This window comes from Dreissena polymorpha, chromosome 4, assembly GCF_020536995.1.
Source record: "Dreissena polymorpha isolate Duluth1 chromosome 4, UMN_Dpol_1.0, whole genome shotgun sequence".
Classification (NCBI taxonomy): domain Eukaryota; kingdom Metazoa; phylum Mollusca; class Bivalvia; order Myida; family Dreissenidae; genus Dreissena; species Dreissena polymorpha.
In genome coordinates, this window is record NC_068358.1 from 86,081,523 (window position 1) to 86,101,575 (window position 20,053).

Here is a 20,053-nt window from a genome sequence, read left to right on the forward strand (position 1 = left end):
CGGAAACTGTTACGTTTAACTCGTTCGCATTTCTTTTAAAACTTGAACTACGAGTCCAAAATTACCTGGTGGCGTCCTCAGTCAATGGACAATATGTTCGTAGCAACGATTTTGGCCTTACTTGCTTTATATAACTATATTGAACGAATTTGTAACCTACCTGTTGTACGCGGTCGAGTAAAGCTATCTGTCATCGACGGAACATTCTGCCATCGACGTGACGCGTAATACGGTGTGTGATACGAAACGTTGTTTTTGAAAAAATCGTGCATCAAACAAAAACAGATATTATCTTTGAATACAATTAAATGAGATATATCTAAAAAAAATCTAAGCTCAAGCTTAAATATTTGATTATCTTAGATATATTGTTCACGAGGATTTATGAATAAGATATTCAACAAAGCAATATTCTATTATTTTTTACAGCTGCATAGAAGTGAAACTGATTTTGTGTATGTTTTTAACAAAAAAGTCAAAATAAAAAGTAAATTATCAAGTAGAAAATTCTTTATTTTGTGTAACACTAATGCAAAGTTTTAAAACTATTAAATAAACAAATACACGTGTTCCTTAGAGTATTTGTAAGACACTGTATAATTCGTAGACAAAAACTAAGAACATTATTAAAGTAATAGACACTTATTGAACAGGCAAAATTCATGTATCACATTTAACAACAAGATGCCTTTTTGAAGTTAAAAGTAATAAATTGTGAATCTATTAATTACATCTTATGTCTTAAAATAAATGTTCATTCCATTAAAAAAATTAGTTTCATAATGAAGTTGAATTCAACCCTATTGAAGAAAACCTAACAAAACTTCAAATGCATTAAAGAATATATGCAATTACAATCCATATATGCTAGAACATTTGACATCGTTTTGCCTTTTCTATGCATTTGGCTTGAATGACAGCAACGTAAAAGTGCTGTTTCAGATATGGTTATAGTGGTTTGAACATACGTTAATTTAACAGATAACAGAGTAACATAAAAATGAAAACAAAGTAGAAACTCCATTCTTCTAAAACACCGTGTCTATAATGGTATAACTGTATGCAATAATTGTTAAATGCATCATACATTTGATAAATTCAAATAAATACAAACAACATAGGACTTTACAATCAACAGTTCAAACGACATTAAAGTAAGCAAACTGTTTAAACTTAAAAAGCTATTCAGTTTGACAGTGTTGAAGGAATGGATTTGAAATCAATTAGTTCTTTAGTTATTGAGTAATCTCAAATGTGAATATGTTTTAACGCCATCTGAATAGAGTAACGGACTACGTCTTCTCTTTTTGAGGTACATTACACACAGTGCAAAACTGTTTACACTGAAATGAATTGTATCTTAATATTTCAATCTCGGCTTATTTGGTATGGGTTCAGATAGTGAAAAAATAGTATCAACCAAAATGCATGTAAAGTGCTAGAGCGCATTTTAAATTATTTGACGACGTAAAAATTGGTCGATTTTCATGTTAGTAATTCATGGCATGTATGATAAATGTTTACACCGACACAAGAGCTTACATTTCTTCGGGCCAGTTTTGAAAACAAAAATCCCAATTGTATAAATAGATCCATATTTATTTACATTCAGTGTGTCTTCCGTAAACAATACCCATTAAAATATTAAAGTGCAGCCCAGTCAGTGATAACACATCCATATTAGGGGCAGTATGTGATAAAAATGTTCCATTTCTTTGTGAAAAATGTCCGTTCCTTTGTAAAAGTTTATTTTATAATGGCCTCAGGATTACATGTTGCTGGAAAGTTATACCAAGTTATCTGCAGGTTTATTTTTTGTAAACTTGTGAACAGCCGATCAAGAAAAGAATGAGGGACATTCGCCCGACATAACCACCAGTATTGTTCATATCGGGTCGTGGTAAATAAATTGTTTGAAAAATCGTTTGTTATATCGTTTTGAAATTGATTTTTTATTCTAATCATATTTGTATTTGAAAGAATATTCTAAATTAACCATCACAGCCAATATATTGACATATTTTGAATAGTAGAAGAATTGCCCTGTGGCTTTGAAAACCATGAACATAATATCATTGGTATGTATATAATAAAAAACAAAATCGTAACGACACATTTTTATTTTTGCTACTTTAGATTGCATTTACGAAATTGTAATTTGTTTTCTTGCACTTATTACTCAATGCACATTACTAATTTATCATACTACCATCGCCGGAATAGTTTTCATTATCCTATGCAGGTCAGATATCAAATCACAATCACATAAATCAGTCTAACGGCGAATGTTAGATTCCGGATCGTCCGAGAGTCCTACGTGGTCCAGCGGTACCTGAAAAACATCTTTAGCATAGAGAGGTTTTCAAAAAATATAACACTGTTTTGGAGTTAAAATCACAAATTTTGGCAAGTAAAACCTCGACGATTTCAAGGACAGAAGGTTAGGCGAAACACATTGTTTCGTGAGATCAATTGTGTTCATATATGAATTGTCGCATTTTGTTCCTTTCATATTATTAAATTTATAAATACGTATTGCTCTCTAACGTTGTTCTTATTTTTTGTGATGTTAATTAGCATAAAATATAAGCTTCAACTACATCTAATATTCATTTTTTTGCCGAAACTTTGTGACAGTTATAGCCGAATGTAAGAGGAATATTTTGAGTAATCTTCCCCAATTTCAATACGTAAACTTATGAATTCGTTCATCAATTACCATTACGTTACTCGAATACATTCATGCATAAAAGTTAGTGTCCGGTTGATGATGTAGAGCCATATATACGTAACATTTTCGATATAGTTACACTCAAAGTAATTATAAAATACGATATTAAGCATTGGATGCGATAAATATAGCATAAAGTATAGTATCGTGACAAAAATGCATTCCAAAAATGACGGACGTAATTTGGGTCTGAAATAAGTACATTCGAACTTATTAGTATTTTTGAAAATTGAACACAGAAACTCACCACCAGTATGTTTTATAATTGTTTAATCTTTACTCTTGCGTGTTTGCAAAACTACATTTATCCGTCGTAACATGAAATGGACTTTTGAAAGGTACACAACTGTATCATCAAAGTAGGAGTCAATATTAATATTCTCACGTAATGCTACATAGGAAACGTGGATGTGAACTCAATACTTACCTAACCAATCAATATGTGTCGCGTTCTGAGAAAACTGGGCATAATGCATGTGCGTAAAGTGTCGCTCCAGATTAGCCTTTGCAATCCTCACAGGCTAATCAGGGGCGACACTTTCCGCCTAAATTGGCTTTTTGCTAAGAAGAGACTTCATCTTAACGAAAAATATCATAAAAGCGGAAAGTGTCGTCCCTGATTAGCCTGTGCGGATTCCACAGGCTAATCTGGGACGACACATTACGCACATGCATATGCCCAGTTTTCTCAGAACACAATTCATATTCACGTACATAAGAATGTTTATCATGCACAAGTTACCAAACAGGATCAGCTACACAACACACAAGAAATCTGGAGTCACAGCCTTGGCATGGTTAATGTAAGAGCATTAGAATATTTAACCGGTTAAAAGAGAAACCTCACATTGAAAAAAAGATTGAACTAAAACTTCATTGAGGACTCAAACTTGTGCGCGGCGATACAGCCGATCTGTTCCAATAAAAAGTGTTTTGATATGCAAGCGTACAGAGTGATTTGCTAGCACATGAGTGTTAACATTACCGATTCAGGGTACTCAACAACGAGTACTGTGGTTGACTGGAAAGCGGGGCCAGACGCTTACCAGTACAACGGCCAGCATCCGCTTGCTAACCCATTTATGCCCAGTGGACTCTCCCATCCTTCTAAATTGGATCAATTCATTTCCAAAATTAGGGATGTCAAGTATATTTATTTCTATATTTATAATATTTTATAAAGAAATTCCTTTAAGCAAACAGCGCAGACCCAGATGAGACGCCGCATCTGGGTCTACGCTGTTTGCAATGTCCTTTTTTTAGGACGCTAGACATGAATGGGTTAAATGAGATTCGGACTTTCATTGAATATAAAATTGCTATGTATCTGAATTAAATAATTCGAATGTACACGACAGTGTATATGTAGCATCGTCATACGTATTTAAGCCAACTTCTTAACACAACATCCGTATTTACTAAAATTTACGTATACAATTTTTAAACATTTGAACGAACTGTTCGCCTTATCATTTGATTAATGCCACAGTTTTCCACAAATTACATGTATCAATTATTTTCAAAGACCAAAAAAGCAACCATGACTTACAAATATACATACAAATATAGTTTCGTTTATGAAAAATTATAAATCAAAATCAAAAGCGGGTATGATGATATACGTCAATAGTTTTGAAAAAAGGTGCATTTTTACTAATTTTTACAAAACGCTTTACCTTTTTCTTTATATAACGATTTAATTATCAGGTTAATTTACAAAATATAATAATTTGGTTTGTAAAAGTATGTCGTACAATCTATTCAAAATATTATAATATATTAACAATGTTAAGATGAAAATTGTGAAACTTTGAATAAAAACGTTTATAAGAAAAAAAGCAACAAATGTATACTCACATGATGTTTTTAATATTTATATTATCTTGTTATTCTTTAAACTCTAAAATCAAAGGTATTTAATAAAATATCTCAAGATACTTTAGTCTGGTTTATTGGAATTCATATAGTGAAAACAAATGCTGTATTGATCTAGTTTGCAACAAGACTTTCATCCCATGCTACAAAATCGCATAAAACGTTGTAACATCGTGGCACCATACAAATACAACCGAATGAAATAATTACATGTCTAGTAAAAATCAAATTTCTATTAGCATAGTATTTAAGTTATAATAATGTTAACATACATTGGCCCAGGACAAATATGGTTTGAAATCATTTGAATATTACTATTGTGCCTCGATGGGATATGCTATTTTTCGCAAAGAAATAATTTCTTTGAAATTGACCGTAAGGATATACCTAATTTAGTGTTTATATTTGTTTGTATTGAGGTATGCTCTTTGATCGTTTCTGAAGAGAATCTTTTTAATATTATTTACTGTTCATCACGAAGAATGCGCAAGTCTTTACGTGGTCTATTATAATCTCTGAAACAATAATTACATAAATCTTTTGTCATAATTTGAGGCATAAACGTTCTCTGGTCAGCTATTAAGCGGGGCATAATTGGTTAATATGAGCTTTGAAGTGTAGGGAGAGACAGCAACCTTGCTGTATGCGTCATTTAGAGATTAGAAAAATCGATTATGGTGAACTGCGATGTTTCTTGCAGAGTTGGAAGTATTCCTGTGAGATGTAATGGCTGATTAAAAATTGCTTAACCTCGCCATGCTTTGAAGTATGGTGATAATTATACATGCTCAGGTGAAATAAAGTACTTTGTAAATATTTTTGTTGAGGCTTCACACAAATTAAGATTATTGTTTGATTAAATCGGGTATATGGCCGTTTTCAGTATCTATATATTATCAAATATACTTAAGAGCAAAATATTTTAACAACTAACTAATGAAATTTAAAAAAAAGCATTTACTTTACTCAAAGTATTTAAATGCTTTTATATTTTGAAGTTATTGAAATGTCACGAACCCTGGCCATGAAAACATGTATTTACCTTTTGCTACATTAACATGTTTATTATATAATCTATTTGTTAAACTACTCAATTTTATTATGAAATACACAAAACTGAACTCGGGAACACCTTCAAAAGAATTGAATATATATAGTGATGTTTCAATGGGAGCAATTACAATTTTACCGATTAACGAATTTAACAATACGTATAAAATATTAAATACAATTTCATTCATGGAACAATTTAATGCGATGATATCCTTTTTTTTAATTAGTTGAAAGTACGCAAGTTTTGTTTTAATACTGGTTCTTGTAGAATTCATCATAACGTCTATCACAATATAAGTGAAAGATATGGCATTAAAGCATGAAAAGGATATAAAATATCGGTTACAACATTTTGGCATGGGCCGAAAGAACAAATACGCAAGCCATCAACAGTTATACTTTTACGTCGTTCTTAGTTGAAATGTTGTCGCCATAGCAAATCAAGATTTGTTGACATGGATCTAGCGAACATTTTCGATAATGACGTTACAAGCTTCTAAATATTAATAATGCATCCCTCATTTATAACACAACAATGTGAACGCCAAGCCATTATTGTGTCATTAACGGAGATTCCATAAATGTCTTGTGTTTGCGATTTTGGAATCAGCGATCAAGGTCGTCTAAGTCAAGCGTCAAAAGAATGATACATTGCCAAACCTATCAGATTGCATCTTTTGCCAGATTACAAACTTATAGCAGAGATTTATAAAAAATAACACGGGCCCTTATGAATTCAAAGATGCTTTTCGGAAAATATAATCTGGAATCGGAGAATGGTAACACCGTGTGAGCCATTAGTAGATTAAAGAACATGCAATACAGAGAAAGGTTAAATACATTGAACAAGTTGATGAAGCCCATGTTATTTAATTCACACGAAGCAATAATAAAATTCGTTTTACAAACCGATGTAGCTTGAAACAAGTTCTTACAAGAAAATCGTAATCTTAGTTTATAATTGTAATCTTTTGAAACCAATGTATTTTACTTATCACACACATTTTGTAAAATTTTTATATTTGGCGTCTTTCACATTCTTTTCTCTTAGTTCTATGACGAACGCTTATAGTATTATTGAGAAAGGCATCAACACACGACGTAACTATAATTATTACACATTTCTCTTTTTTCTCACACCATATTTGAAGATTGATCCATATACACGTGAAAGAAATGTAACCCGGACAATACTTCAGGATCACATACCGCAAACAGCTTACATAAAGCAGAAACAATAAAAACTACAAGTGCATTTTGGTTATCGATCATTTTTACCAATTAATATTCAGTTACACAATTTGATGCTTGGTTGTAAGGTATGCATTTGCATTTATATATGTCTATAAGATGTTCTCAGATGAAATATAAATAATCGTTGCGAGTTTTGCCTACAATGTAAACAAAGAAATAAACATAATTTGAGACTTATCATACTTGTAATCATGCGCCGGATATGAAAAGGACTTGTTCACATACTTTGGTATTTTTAAGTTATTGAATGAATGCTTTAATTGATAAATGAACACATCGACACTAAAAAGAATCAGTATAAAACAATTACCGAATGTAAGTAATGAATAAACAGATTAGAAAAAAAACACTTAATAACAACACGGTGGTATTCTGAACCTTTTTTTAGACAATTTTCGTACACGATTTTTTTTTATTCATGATTGTCTGAACATGTGATGCACTTTAATTTTTTAATTAATATTCTGAAAAAAACAACAGACTCTACAAACGTCTGACGATAACCGTTGTTGTTGTTGTAAATAATTATTGCAACCGACCTTTTTTTTTAAATTAACACAACTAAATAAGACATTTTTAAATAGATTTTTTAGCTTTAGAGTATTATTTATCTTAGATAAAGTTTCGGCAGAAACTGAAGATAAACTTTAAACTACTTCATACTATTAACAATTACTTTAGCTTTAAAATGGGATAACCATTGTAAACAAAAAAGACAAAATGAAATGTTAATGAAGACATAATACAAGGACATAAAAACAACATAAATGCAGCAACAACAAAAACAGCAACATATGAAAATGTATATGTGAGGCAATATTAAGAATGTAATGTATATTAAAATGTATCTGTGGGGCATTAATAAGAATGCAATGTAAACACGTGGCGTTACTGACATAATGAAATTGAAGTCAACACAACCGAACAAAAACTAACGATGCTTCGAAAAATATTCGACTTTCATAAAAAAAAAATTCTATCCTAGAACAGTTGGCGCCGTTTTTCGTTATATAATAGTTTTTCAACAATTTAACGTAAAAACGCTGTTTCAGATTGTGTTTAATGGTTTTAATATGCGTTTGGATTTCAAAGATACTCGAATAAAAACACAATGAAAACAAAATCCATCGGTCTCAACATTTAATGTTTTGGTAATGTAACAAGACACAAACACATTTGTATCCCCTAAACCTCACACCACAAATGATCCTTGATATTTATTGAAGGAAATAAATAATGCTATATATACTTGTCTTAAGTGCTAATTAATAACATAATCCAACGTCAAATATATTCGCTGTAGATATTTACATTCTATAAAAAATATAATGATGCATACTTCTTTATATAATTTTTATACGTACATATTTGGAGAAAGTTGTTTCGCAAAATACAGTATATAATCTGCTCATCATGGTTAGTGCAACGCAGCCAGTTTGTGAGATTGAAACAAATAATAAAATTGTCGTAGTTTTAACACTCTGTAACATATTGTATCGAATGCATGTTTCAATAACAGCTCTGTTATTTGACGTTAGCACTATATATTCCACTTTATGATGTTACAGGTAAACATATTTTTTGAGGTAGGAGATTGTTAAGAGTGATATTGAACAACGTTAACTTTATTTCGGTATTAAGAGAGAACCAATTATGAAACCAAAATACCTTATAATTTCATACATTTACTACCTTAATTGCAGTACGGATCATTTGAATTCTTTGTAAACAACAATACTTAGATTACCCGCGTAAAGTATGATGTTTACTTGCCTATTCTTCCATAATGTACATACTCTTGTCATATTTTTCATATCGGGCCAGGGAACATGCACTGTTTGATTTGTTATATCTCTTATTGATTGATATTTAGTATAATTATATTTGTTGTTGAATAAATATTTTACACGGATCACATATCACTTCCTTTATACTGATATATTTTAAGAAATACTTGCAACAACAAAAAAGTAAAATCAATGGTTCGGCAGCTTTAAAAGCAACTAGTATATGTTATAGACTTGTATATAATGAAAAAAAAAATAACGGTACGACACACGTTCTTTTTTGTTTCTTAGATAGGTTATAATTTTTACTCGATATGAAGTACTCATTTATCCTAATACCATCGCTTAAATAATAATCATTCGTCTTTGCAAGCCAATTTTATGTCGCAATAACATAATTCAGTCTTGGTCCAAATTTAAGTTAACATTTGAATTTACGAGATCGAAATTTTGTAAAAATGTCCTAAATTCCTACGTGATCCAGCGGAATCTAGCAAGCCTACGAGCATCAGGAACTTTTTCAGAAAATTTACACTGTTATTGGCGAAACAATCACACATTTCTGAAAATAAAACCTCGACGATTTACATGACAGAACATTTCCAACCATTGTCATACTTGTTGTCAATGATTTAGCAAAATTATTTTATACGCTCATGGGTTCGCATAAAATGAATTTGATATATTTTGTATTAGACTCAATAACTTTAACGCTGGAGCACAATCGTCATCACCAGTTCGCAGATCCAATGCTCTTCTTGATTTGATTTTGTTTAAAACACCAAACACTGGTTTTACAGAACTGGGATAAATAGGAATGACAATCTACGATGTCCTTAAAATCAGAACACAAAAAGGCGAAAACAGATTCAAATTAATTAAGATTGATTTGGTGGCTTCACCAGAGCAAAAAACTAATTGAATGTACGATGAAACGAAAAATAAGCTAAATCTTTTCCGGTTGAAATGACATTATCTAAGAACCTAGCACCATATAGTTAAAGGCTAAAAGACATAAACAGTTTTGTTAATCAGATTAAAAATAAAATAAAAGCAACATATCAATCGATGGAACCCGTCAAGACAATAGCAGACTGTTCCTATTTCCTTCATTCTCATTCCATTTATAATGCGGTAGCTCTTTTACATTTACACTTGATTGACAGATACAATTATGAATAAATATCTCTTGTTTGGTCCCTTTCAAGTTGTTAATCTAACAAGGGTGCTATATGTCTCACATCGCCACATATTCGGAGTGGTTTTCTAGACGTTGACGTGTAAAAGTACCAATGAACTTAAGAGAGATATACAGCCTTTGTTTGTTTACATGTCTATCGCAAAAGGATTTCGTGGCAGACCGTCCACTTCGGGTTTATATTGTCGTCGAAATAAATAAAACAAATAAATAAATTATATATGAATAAATAAATAAATACTAAATAAAAAAATATAGAAGTTATTTAAACAATCCGAATGAATGTAAACAGTTAGCGTAAGAAACTTATTTAAGGGTTTGCGGCCACTTTTTTACGTTTAAATATGTAATGTCGAGTTTAATATCTGGGTAGAAGAACGCTGTAGAGATGTTACCGATTGCATGATGATATCACTTTATTTACATGATCGCCCTAAATATTCTTTTGTTAGTGTTATTTTGGACTGAACTTTTGTAATAAATTTTTGGAACGTTTCAATGTTGTTGTTTTTTATAAAATATTTCTTTGCAATTTGTCACAATAAAATCTAACCAGACCATAGAGTGTGAAGCATAGTGTTCAATTATATATGCATGCATAAACTGAAATTAAAGTAGAATTGAGGAAAAGTATGAGGTAAACTATCTATTAAATACTATGGTCTCAAATAAAGAAACATTGAGGCATCAGTCTTAGATCGGAATTTGTAGGAGGACTTTAACATAAAATAGGAACTATTTTTAAAGTAAGAAGCAATAGGACTGATTGGCCGCCGTAAATGTACTTTTAAAAAAACGCATTAAATGTATTCACTTGTTTAATTTTTTGCTGGATAATAGAGACCATAGTGTGTTCTTGAAAAACATAAATGGAATTAGCCTTATTGAACCTATTCCCTATCGCGCCGTCTGGTTTTACCGGCATTCTCTTAATACTTAAATCCCGCAATTTGCAGTCTGTATGCATCGCTCATTCTGTAATGTACTGTAATGTGTCAATCTATAGATGCCTTAAGACAAAACTCGGTCATATTTGTAACACGCATTGAAACATTCTAATAAATATTTCAGTGGTTTACACTATAAAAGCGTGAAGTGTAAAGTTACAACATGTTATTATGTTTATTTCATATCGGTTCCAGAAGGCCAATCACAGCCCAAGTGGACAATGATTATGCATAAAGTGTTTACAAATTTGCAATATATAAGGATATCAATGTATGACAGTTGAAACATGAATACTACAACTAGTTATAATAATACTTGAAATAATAATACTAGTAATAATAATAATAATAATAATAATAATAATAATAATAATAATAATAATAATAATAATAATAATAATAATAATAACAATACTACTACTACTACTACTAATAATAATAATAATCACAAATATTTTGTACATGTAATGTGCTTCAATAATTTCTTGATGCCTACGTCAGTTTTGATGCAAGCATCAATAGTGACAATACGTTATAATGAATACTTTATTGGTTGTATAACAGTATAAACTATTGCTTGTCATTGTATGATGATTTATATCATTTGACGAATAATTACATTAAACGCATTTTAACCCTATATGACACTTTAATACAAATGGAATAAGTCATTTTCGTTGACTTTCGCATGCATGCTTTTTCCACGTTAGAAAACAATATGTCACTGGAAGGCAATTAATCATTTGGTCAGTCATAAAAAAGGAACAAACATATAAATATTTCATATTCCCAATGGTTTCAAATGCATCAGGTGGTACTTGTTAAAAGAGTTAAGAAATGGGCGAATTAATCAACTCCTTGGAAGTAATATTTATTACAAGAATGAGCACCACACCATCTTAACCACATATATTCAAGTAAGGCTGCTGTTAGAGTATCTGGAGTTTAATTGTTGGCTTTGTTGTCACAGGATATAATGTATGTCCCTGAAGCGCTTGTCTGTTTATAATATTTCGAGGTTTAACAACTGTTGTTGATATTTAATCCAATGGTTAATTGATCTCAGTTTGGAAAAAGAATATAAAGTGTTATGTTTTCCGAAACGATATGGTCAATACGTTAATGCTCCTGTTTCTCGTTAACACTGCGTCTAAATGTGCAAAACAAGGAGGGCCTGTTACGATGAATGACATGTTTTCCTCGTCAAAATGTAGACATACTTATACGGTGTAAATTCATTTATTTCACGCAGCTGTCTGGTTGGAGCAGTGGTTTGTAAACGTGCTTCTTCCATAGGAGACCAGATTTCAATACCCGCTGCCGGTGCATGTGAGTCTGAATAGTGGTCTTCGTACCGATATACAGAAATTGTCTTTACTCTCGGGAGATTAGTTAATCATTTTAAAAGAAAGGATTGCTAAAACACACTGCAGGTCTTAATTAAAAAAACATCAGTCACGGAAGGACTTACAAAATGCAAAAAACATAAACGCTCGAATTATTTATATTTAAAATTAATACAAATGTACTCATGTAATGTTTTGGTTGGTATTCATGCAAGGCGTATGCAAGTTTCATAATTGAACAACTGAACAATCAGCAGACAGACAAACTGAACATCTTGCTCTTACAAGTCATTTATCATGGTGCTCTGTGAATGCTAAGTCATTATTATCGGATTAACAGAAATCCATTTCATATAATTTCTTCGCACTGTCTGAGAGCGGTAGCCGGACGATTTGATCTGATGATAATAATTAACAATTTTGATGCATTGACCGCGTAAATAGAAGAAATGTGTGAACAATTGAAATGTCTTCAGCGATTAACACTCACGATTACCAAGGTTGAATTCATGATTGTATAATACCAAATAAGGTTGGATAGGATCATCACGATCAGCTTACGATTAAGATCACGAGTTTATTAGCAGGACCAATGGTGATAGCAGGAATGTAGCCTACCACAAACAAAGAAAATGTTCGATAATATATTTCGAATAAAATGCTGTCATGTAAGTAAGTAGGTTAATTTTTCCTAGTTCCTTATTCATTATTTGCATAAGGAATAATAAACTGTTCATTATTCCTTATTCACGCTTACCATATTTGACATAAGGTTTAAAAAAACAACATACATTCTTAAATTCTTAAATAAATCAAATCAAAATAACAAGAGTACATGCAATATATGTATTCCGATACATATTCACGTTGACTTTTCGCGTTTGATTATGATGACGTGTACAAACCGAAGCGTCCTTTTCTACTTCGAATACTAAACTCACATCAACCAAATCAAAAGCCGGTACACGTATGCCACATTTATGTGACATAAAAATGAAATCTTGTACATTGCAAAATATTTGTTTTTATTCCATTTCCGTTTTCGCGGCGTAATAAGGAAACGGGAACCAGTTCCATATTCCTTATTCAAGCCTAACAAGGAGCTTACATTTTTCTTTTAAAAGATAACTTTAAATGAACCAACGTGATCCAAGTAAAAATACATATCATTGTATTGTAGGTTTGCTATTAAAAATATTTTTAGTTTTACTTAATGATAATCCATGTATATATAGTATGATGTTCATTTATATGTGGTTTACTTTAGATCAATGTCATTTATAACTAAGAAAATACCAGTTCCTTATTCGGCCGCGAACATTAAACTGTTTTATAAATAAAAACAAACATTATGCAATGATCTAGATTTCATTTTTATATTACATAAATGTAAAATTATGTTATATGCTTTAGGTTTTGTTGATGTGAAGTTAGTATTAAAAGTAGAAAATGCCGGTTCGCTTTAAACACGGTAGCCTATGCCAGCGCGAAGAAGAAGCATAAATATGTAACATTATACATCAATTCAATGTCATCGAGTTATTTTGATTTGATTTTAGAATTGTATGCAATATATTTTTTTGAAACCCTATATCAAATATGTTAAGCTCGAATAAGGAATGAGTAGCTGTTCCTTATTCCGTATTTTATTAAGGAATACGTAACAGTAAAATGGAACCACCTTACTCTCCATCACATAGTAACCTTATTGTTTTACCAGGAGGAGATCATTTGTTCGCAAAAAGAAAAGTTTATGGTGTGGCCTTATGTTTACAAATCCAGATAAAATGATGTGATCTTATTACATGTTGGTAATAAATTTAACCAAACGGCTTCTCGATGTACTGTCAATCCGATAGGCCTAAATGTTATTTATAATTTATCATCTGATACAATTTAACACGAAAAACAATTATAACGCTCTCTTCAATTGAGAATTTCGTCTGCAAATTTGCATATCCCATCAATAATAATTGAACGAAACTAATAATATTAAATATTTGCATATTCAATTATTAAGGTATGTTAAAAAAGGGCACTATAGTAATGCATGCAAACAGATGACGGAACACTGTAAACGGGCATTGCCGCATACTTTTGCATGTGTGTATTTTGAAGTCATGTCCCAATTTAAGAATGGTAATAAAATGCATTATTATTAAAATTCGTTAAAATGCATTTTATTGCTTTACATAATATAAATATTGATAGATCGTATACTTTATTGTATCAAGTGCACTATAAAGCAATGCCTTACTGAAATCTTTGCTTAATTTAGCTTATGTTTTAAAGATGTGTGGCCTTACTTTAGTGATAGAATTATATTTGAAAGCTTTTCTGTAATCATCAGAATGCTGGCTGCAGGCTTAGGTCAGTTTTGATAGCCTTAAAAAACTTCGGTATTGATCGGTCTCTTGAAAAGAGCGTAGGGTAATAAAGGCCTTTGTTAACGTCATAAATCTTTTTTTAAATTTTATTGCCGTAAGTGTGCTTTCAATTATATCGTACACTGCACAAGGTGGCGATAATTATTCAACACATGAAATCAGTTTCCCCATTCTTATTTATTGATATTATGTTAAGAAATATGGATGTGTTAAATATCGCGAGTCTAGGGACTACAAATCTCAAATTTCATTAAGTGTTTTCTGTTGTTCAGTCGAAATTTTAGTCATGTTTGAAAAAAGTATACTGTCGAGTAATCCCCACCAAGCCCTACTAATATGTGCAGAGGTTTTATTCTGTAACAAATTCTACAAATTGTGTCGGTATCGGAATTATATTGTCGTTATGAATATATTGAACCAAACAGCGTTCGATCCACTGTACCATGAAAGGATAGTAAGTTGATTGTATGTAACTTTTGTTCGTTTGTTTTCGCGTATTGGTTTGAGATTGCGGAAATAAAATGTTGATATAAAATTCGTATATAACCTCTTTAAATTGTATTATATTACAAAGTGCAATAGACTTTTGCGGGAAAGTTCCGGTAACTTCGCGTATATAACAAATGCATATTCATGCAGACATATCCGATTCCCCAAATTAAACGTGAACGGATATTGAATTTTTAACCAATCGAAGTTGTTACTATGCAATTGGTACTGTTGTCGGTAGTTCAAACATATTGTATTGAACGCGCTTCGAACACGATCTCAGAAGAAATACTCGTTTTAATTATTATATTTAAAGGGAACATGTAGACGAGCCTTTGTACTTTTATGAATTTATTATAATTTATATGACGTGATCATAATATATATGATAATTCATATTTAAAAATGATATAACAATTTGTATTTGTTAAAATAGCTAATCGAATGGATAATATGAACTAATTATATTCATGAAAAAATATGTCTTAATTAACAGTAAATGTTGAACTTGCAATCTTCGTATATGACATTCTCTTATTGCTGTATTGTAAAACGTTTCAGTCTCAGTGACCACAATGGAGTGGACTTTGTTATGTCAATGTTGAAATGCTTTTTTTAACAAAAACTGTTTTAACAATTAATAACTGTGTGAATATGGAACACTTACAATGTTTCATGCTTACATTTATTTTAGACCCTTATGTTTGGACAAAATGTTGTTCTGTCTGTCAAAAACCCAATTAAGATGTCATTTTAAATGCAATCTTACAAGTAACAACAACACGGTATAACCTGTTTATTTTCAAAGACAAATGCTTTTTATTTTATGAGCTATTTAGAGTTGTTTTTCTGACAGACCCACTTTTTTAAAATATGGAATTAACCAAACTGTATGTAAACATGAACACACTATAAAAGGGCAGATGAAGATGTTCGAAACAAAGTTGCAAAATTGTACTATTTTTTAATAAGACCAGCAGCAATAAAATAGTTTTAAATGATTGAAAACGTAAATAAAATGTCGAAAAGTGAGTCGCAATGTGCAAAAGACCATGTAGACACCATAAAAAACGTCTATGCACCGTAAATATTCAATTAAAACCGGTCAGTCACCATAACAGATGCAATGTCGATATGCGTGACAATATTATTTGCAACACTGGCATTTTCCAGCAATCTCTTCCTCATCAAAATAAATCACATGGCTTTTACAATGGATGTGTTTCCAGACAAAACCCAACGTCCACGACATCGAAATATTTCACAAAATTGCTTCAATTAGTTTGGCGTTGATTAAACATTCGTCGATGCTGTTGTACTCATTATCCTCCAAAGCCGAGGCGATCCGTGTGTCAGTTGTGATGGTGGCTGATTGCGCAACTTCCTGACTGGTTTCCGGTTACCAAGTAAGCACAAAACGAACTGTTTATAGCAGTTCCTGAAGTTTTGACTGAAGATACTGTAAAGGATAGGATTGACTGCCGAATTTATATACGCGATAATCATAGTGAAAACCAGATAGGACCAGTTTTCGTGAAAGGTTTTCGGAGAGACGGTATTCCATATTAGTAACACTTGATGAGGAGAATAACTCAGAAAATAAACGAATACGCTGAGTACAAGCATCTTGACCACACCACGTCTTGCGCGTAGAGCTTCGGACAAGCGCTCAACTGATAAGCCATTGAGGTCTCGAACTTGAACGCGATGATACAATCGGTCGGTTCCGACGAACAAGTGCTTCGATATGCACGCGTACAAAATTATTTGCAAACACAAAGGTGTGAAATAAAACACAATCGATTCTGTGTACTTGAACACGAGGAAAATAGTGTCGTGGTGGACTGGAAAGCGTAGCATGCAGAAAAGTATGTGGTTTCTAGGTCCGCTTTTGTTTATCGTATTGAAGAGGGCCGTAGGCAATGCGGCTGCCGTCGCAACGGGCCAGATGCTACCCAGCACAGCGACCAGCCTCCGCTTGTTGCAGAAGATATGAGCCTTGATCGGATGGATGATTGCGATATATCTGAAGAAAGAATTAAACTATATAAATGTGTATTCTGTCACATGCTATGGGCTTGTCTACTGTAACACACTGCACCAAAAATTTATATTAAACATCTGCGACCTAATCTTTCCAAACAAATTTAAATAAACATTCAAATGAAAACCTTTGAGCTTTATCGTGATTTTCTTTCCGTATTCGACATGATTTCATAAAAACGTATTGCACACAAATTGACGCAGGTATATGCGCAAGATAACTATAGATTTGAAACTTCTTATTCTATAAACATTTGGAAAATCCGATGTATTTAATGAAGTACGTCAATTAAGTTTTTTAATTGCAGGGATGTGTAATAAAACGGTGCAAACAAATCCTGTAATTCTTGTTGGTCTTTCATCTTAATCCTACATCGATTGCAATAAATTGTTCTTTGAAACTAGCGGGGCAACATCATAAAATTAAAACGATGATTTAACTTTAAATACCTATTAAAATCATTCGAATATAGAATAAAACTGCTGAAGTTACAACAACAACACAATGTTAGGCTGCGCCAAATAATGTTAGGTGCTATTTTTATATTGTGTATATCATAAGTGATTCTTTTTTTCCATACTTTTTCAAACTAAGGTAATAATGCTATACCCAATTTGATACTTTTTTACTTGTCCAAGGAACTAGAGCTCTGTAATTGTGCTGGTTTCTAGTGCGTTTTTTAAATAAATATCAATAAACATCGCACATTCGAGTATCTTAAAATGGAAAAAATGAAAAAAATATTTATATTAATCTTTGTCAGAATATTAGACATAATCGATCTCTGGTCAGCTATTAACTGAGGAATAATTGGTTGAGTAATGCATTAAAGTTTCGAAAAGAAAAAAACAACATTACCAAGATGCGCAGTTGTGACATGAAAAATCAAACGTATAAAGTGTCAAGATGTTTCCGGTGATAAACGTATTTAATTAATTTTATTGTCAGTTATGGAAACCGTTATTTTTTTAAGTGGTTTATGTAAGGAATCGTTTTCATACACAAATATTTACATTTACAAACGTTTGTTTTAGAATGTGTTGTATATACATATATTAAATTAAGATTATATTCGATATAGTATAAGGTAAATAGTTGAACGTAATTCAAAAACAGAAATTCAAGCAAAGATTCTATTCTTTGAAATCAATGTTATTGTTTTCTTTGTTTTGGTAAACATAACATTTTAATTTGTTTGAAGGATTATACTATTCTACTCAAAAAATATATTAATTTAATTCATCCTAATCATATTATCAATGAATTGACAAGCTTGTGATGTATAATGATGATAATAATTATTAAAAATAAATAAGTAGAACATGCATCAAGATTTTTAAAATACCAAATGTATGTATAAAAAATTATCTAACGCCACACAAATCATAATTACAAGTGGTTTCCAGTTACGCTTCAACAAATAATAAGATTGACTGTTACTAACCACAATGCTTTATGTAATGAGCTCAATGTTTAAAACAGACAAACGTGTGATACGAATCTTACTTCATGATACACGCATAAAACACCCACCTTTCAACAGACAAAGCAACCAGCGTCAGTATGGAGCCATAAAGTGCCGCCACGAGGACGTAGCGGTTGATCTTGCACGTGACTAGCCCCAGGGACCAGCCAGTGTTCCGCATGAACACCACGATTTCCGGTATCCCAAATACCATAATTAAAAGGTCAGCGAATGCTAGGTTCATGATCAGGAGGTTGGTCATCGAGCTCCGCATTTTTCGGTTACACATCACTGATAACATGACCAGCATGTTCCCGCCTATGCCGACTGTCCCCACTAAGATGAATATTAACGTACACACTATGATTATCTCGTGTGAGGTGGTTTCTGCATCAACTGTTCTATTTGTAATGTTTTCGTCATCAAATATTGTAAAATTTTCCATCGTTTTTGTTGTATTTTCATTGAACTAATTATTTAAAACCATCACACTATGCATTTTAAATTCACATGTGGTTAACACAATACTTCTCTTGAGCTATTTCTTTAATTGCTCTATGGCCTCTTCCATAATTATTTTATTAAACCATTATTCTAATATTATTTTCAATTGTTGTATGTCAGTTTCGCGTTAGCAAAATATTCACAATACTAACTCCGTTCGTTTTATGTGTAACAATACGTCTTACTTCGCATTATGTTCAATGACTTATTTTAAATGGACACATTTCAATTAAATCTCGTTAGACATATATTATTTATTGTCAAAATTAATATTCTTTCGTATCCTTACACCGAATCACCAGTTCCAAAACTGTTTAGTTCTACATCAGCCAGTATTAATTGAATGTATGAGACATTCGCGCCTAGGTTAACCAACCAATTTTGTTCCAGAATGAAAACCAATAGTCTTGCCATAAAACTCGACGTTCCGATTCCGAGTACAAAGTGTTAAACGAGTTCTGCAATTTGCAGTTTAGAAGTTTATGAAGAGGTTTCTACGATATTATCAAAGGCATGCTATGCTGTTCTCCTTAACGACTATGACATTAATTAAATAATGCATAATACATTTACCAAGTTTTAGAAATTTACTGCTTGGTTCAACTGGATTTAAAACAAAGTACATGTCAATCAACCTCAGAAGCATCGCCTGCTAAAGCATACAGTCAACATATAATTGGAATTGTCTGAAAACTGTTATTCGTTTCAAACATTTGACATCTATATAATAGTTTAAATTCATATCCTTGGTCTATATTTATATTTTATCAGAGGCATTACCAGTATTTGTTTTACGTGTTACCGCTTAAAATGGGTAAATGTTCTCAATTTTAGAATTAAAACTACGTGAACAACCTACAAATGTTGTATCAGAAGTGTTCAATTATATATAACAATTTATCTAATATAGGAGTTAATATGAGTTGTTGAGAAGAACAGTGCGAATCCAAGTTAAACACATGTAACAATTTCA

The 20,053-nt window shown here is 31.7% G+C and overlaps 1 protein-coding gene across 1 annotated transcript; it reads right to left on the reverse strand.

The window, feature by feature from the left end:
* Positions 1-15,442: 15,442 nt before the first annotated feature.
* LOC127879732 (neuropeptide receptor 15-like) lies at positions 15,443-19,405 on the reverse strand. The gene is made up of 2 exons (XM_052426749.1): positions 18,645-19,405; positions 15,443-17,093 (listed from the first exon to the last, which is right to left on the reverse strand). Exons 1-2 carry the CDS (start codon positions 19,019-19,021, stop codon positions 16,361-16,363), a joined length of 1,110 nt encoding a protein of 369 aa, XP_052282709.1. The 5' UTR covers positions 19,022-19,405; the 3' UTR covers positions 15,443-16,360.
* Positions 19,406-20,053: the final 648 nt, after the last annotated feature.

What these genes read in the sequence shown, in the direction of transcription:
- LOC127879732 (XM_052426749.1), bottom strand. Translation starts at nt 19,021, where the DNA reads ATGGAAAATTTTACAATATTTGATGACGAAAACATTACAAATAGAACA. An exon ending in GTTGCTTTGTCTGTTGAAAG is followed by an intron (nt 17,094 to 18,644) that starts GTGGGTGTTTTA and finishes TTCTTTCTTCAG; the next exon opens with ATATATCGCAATCATCCATC.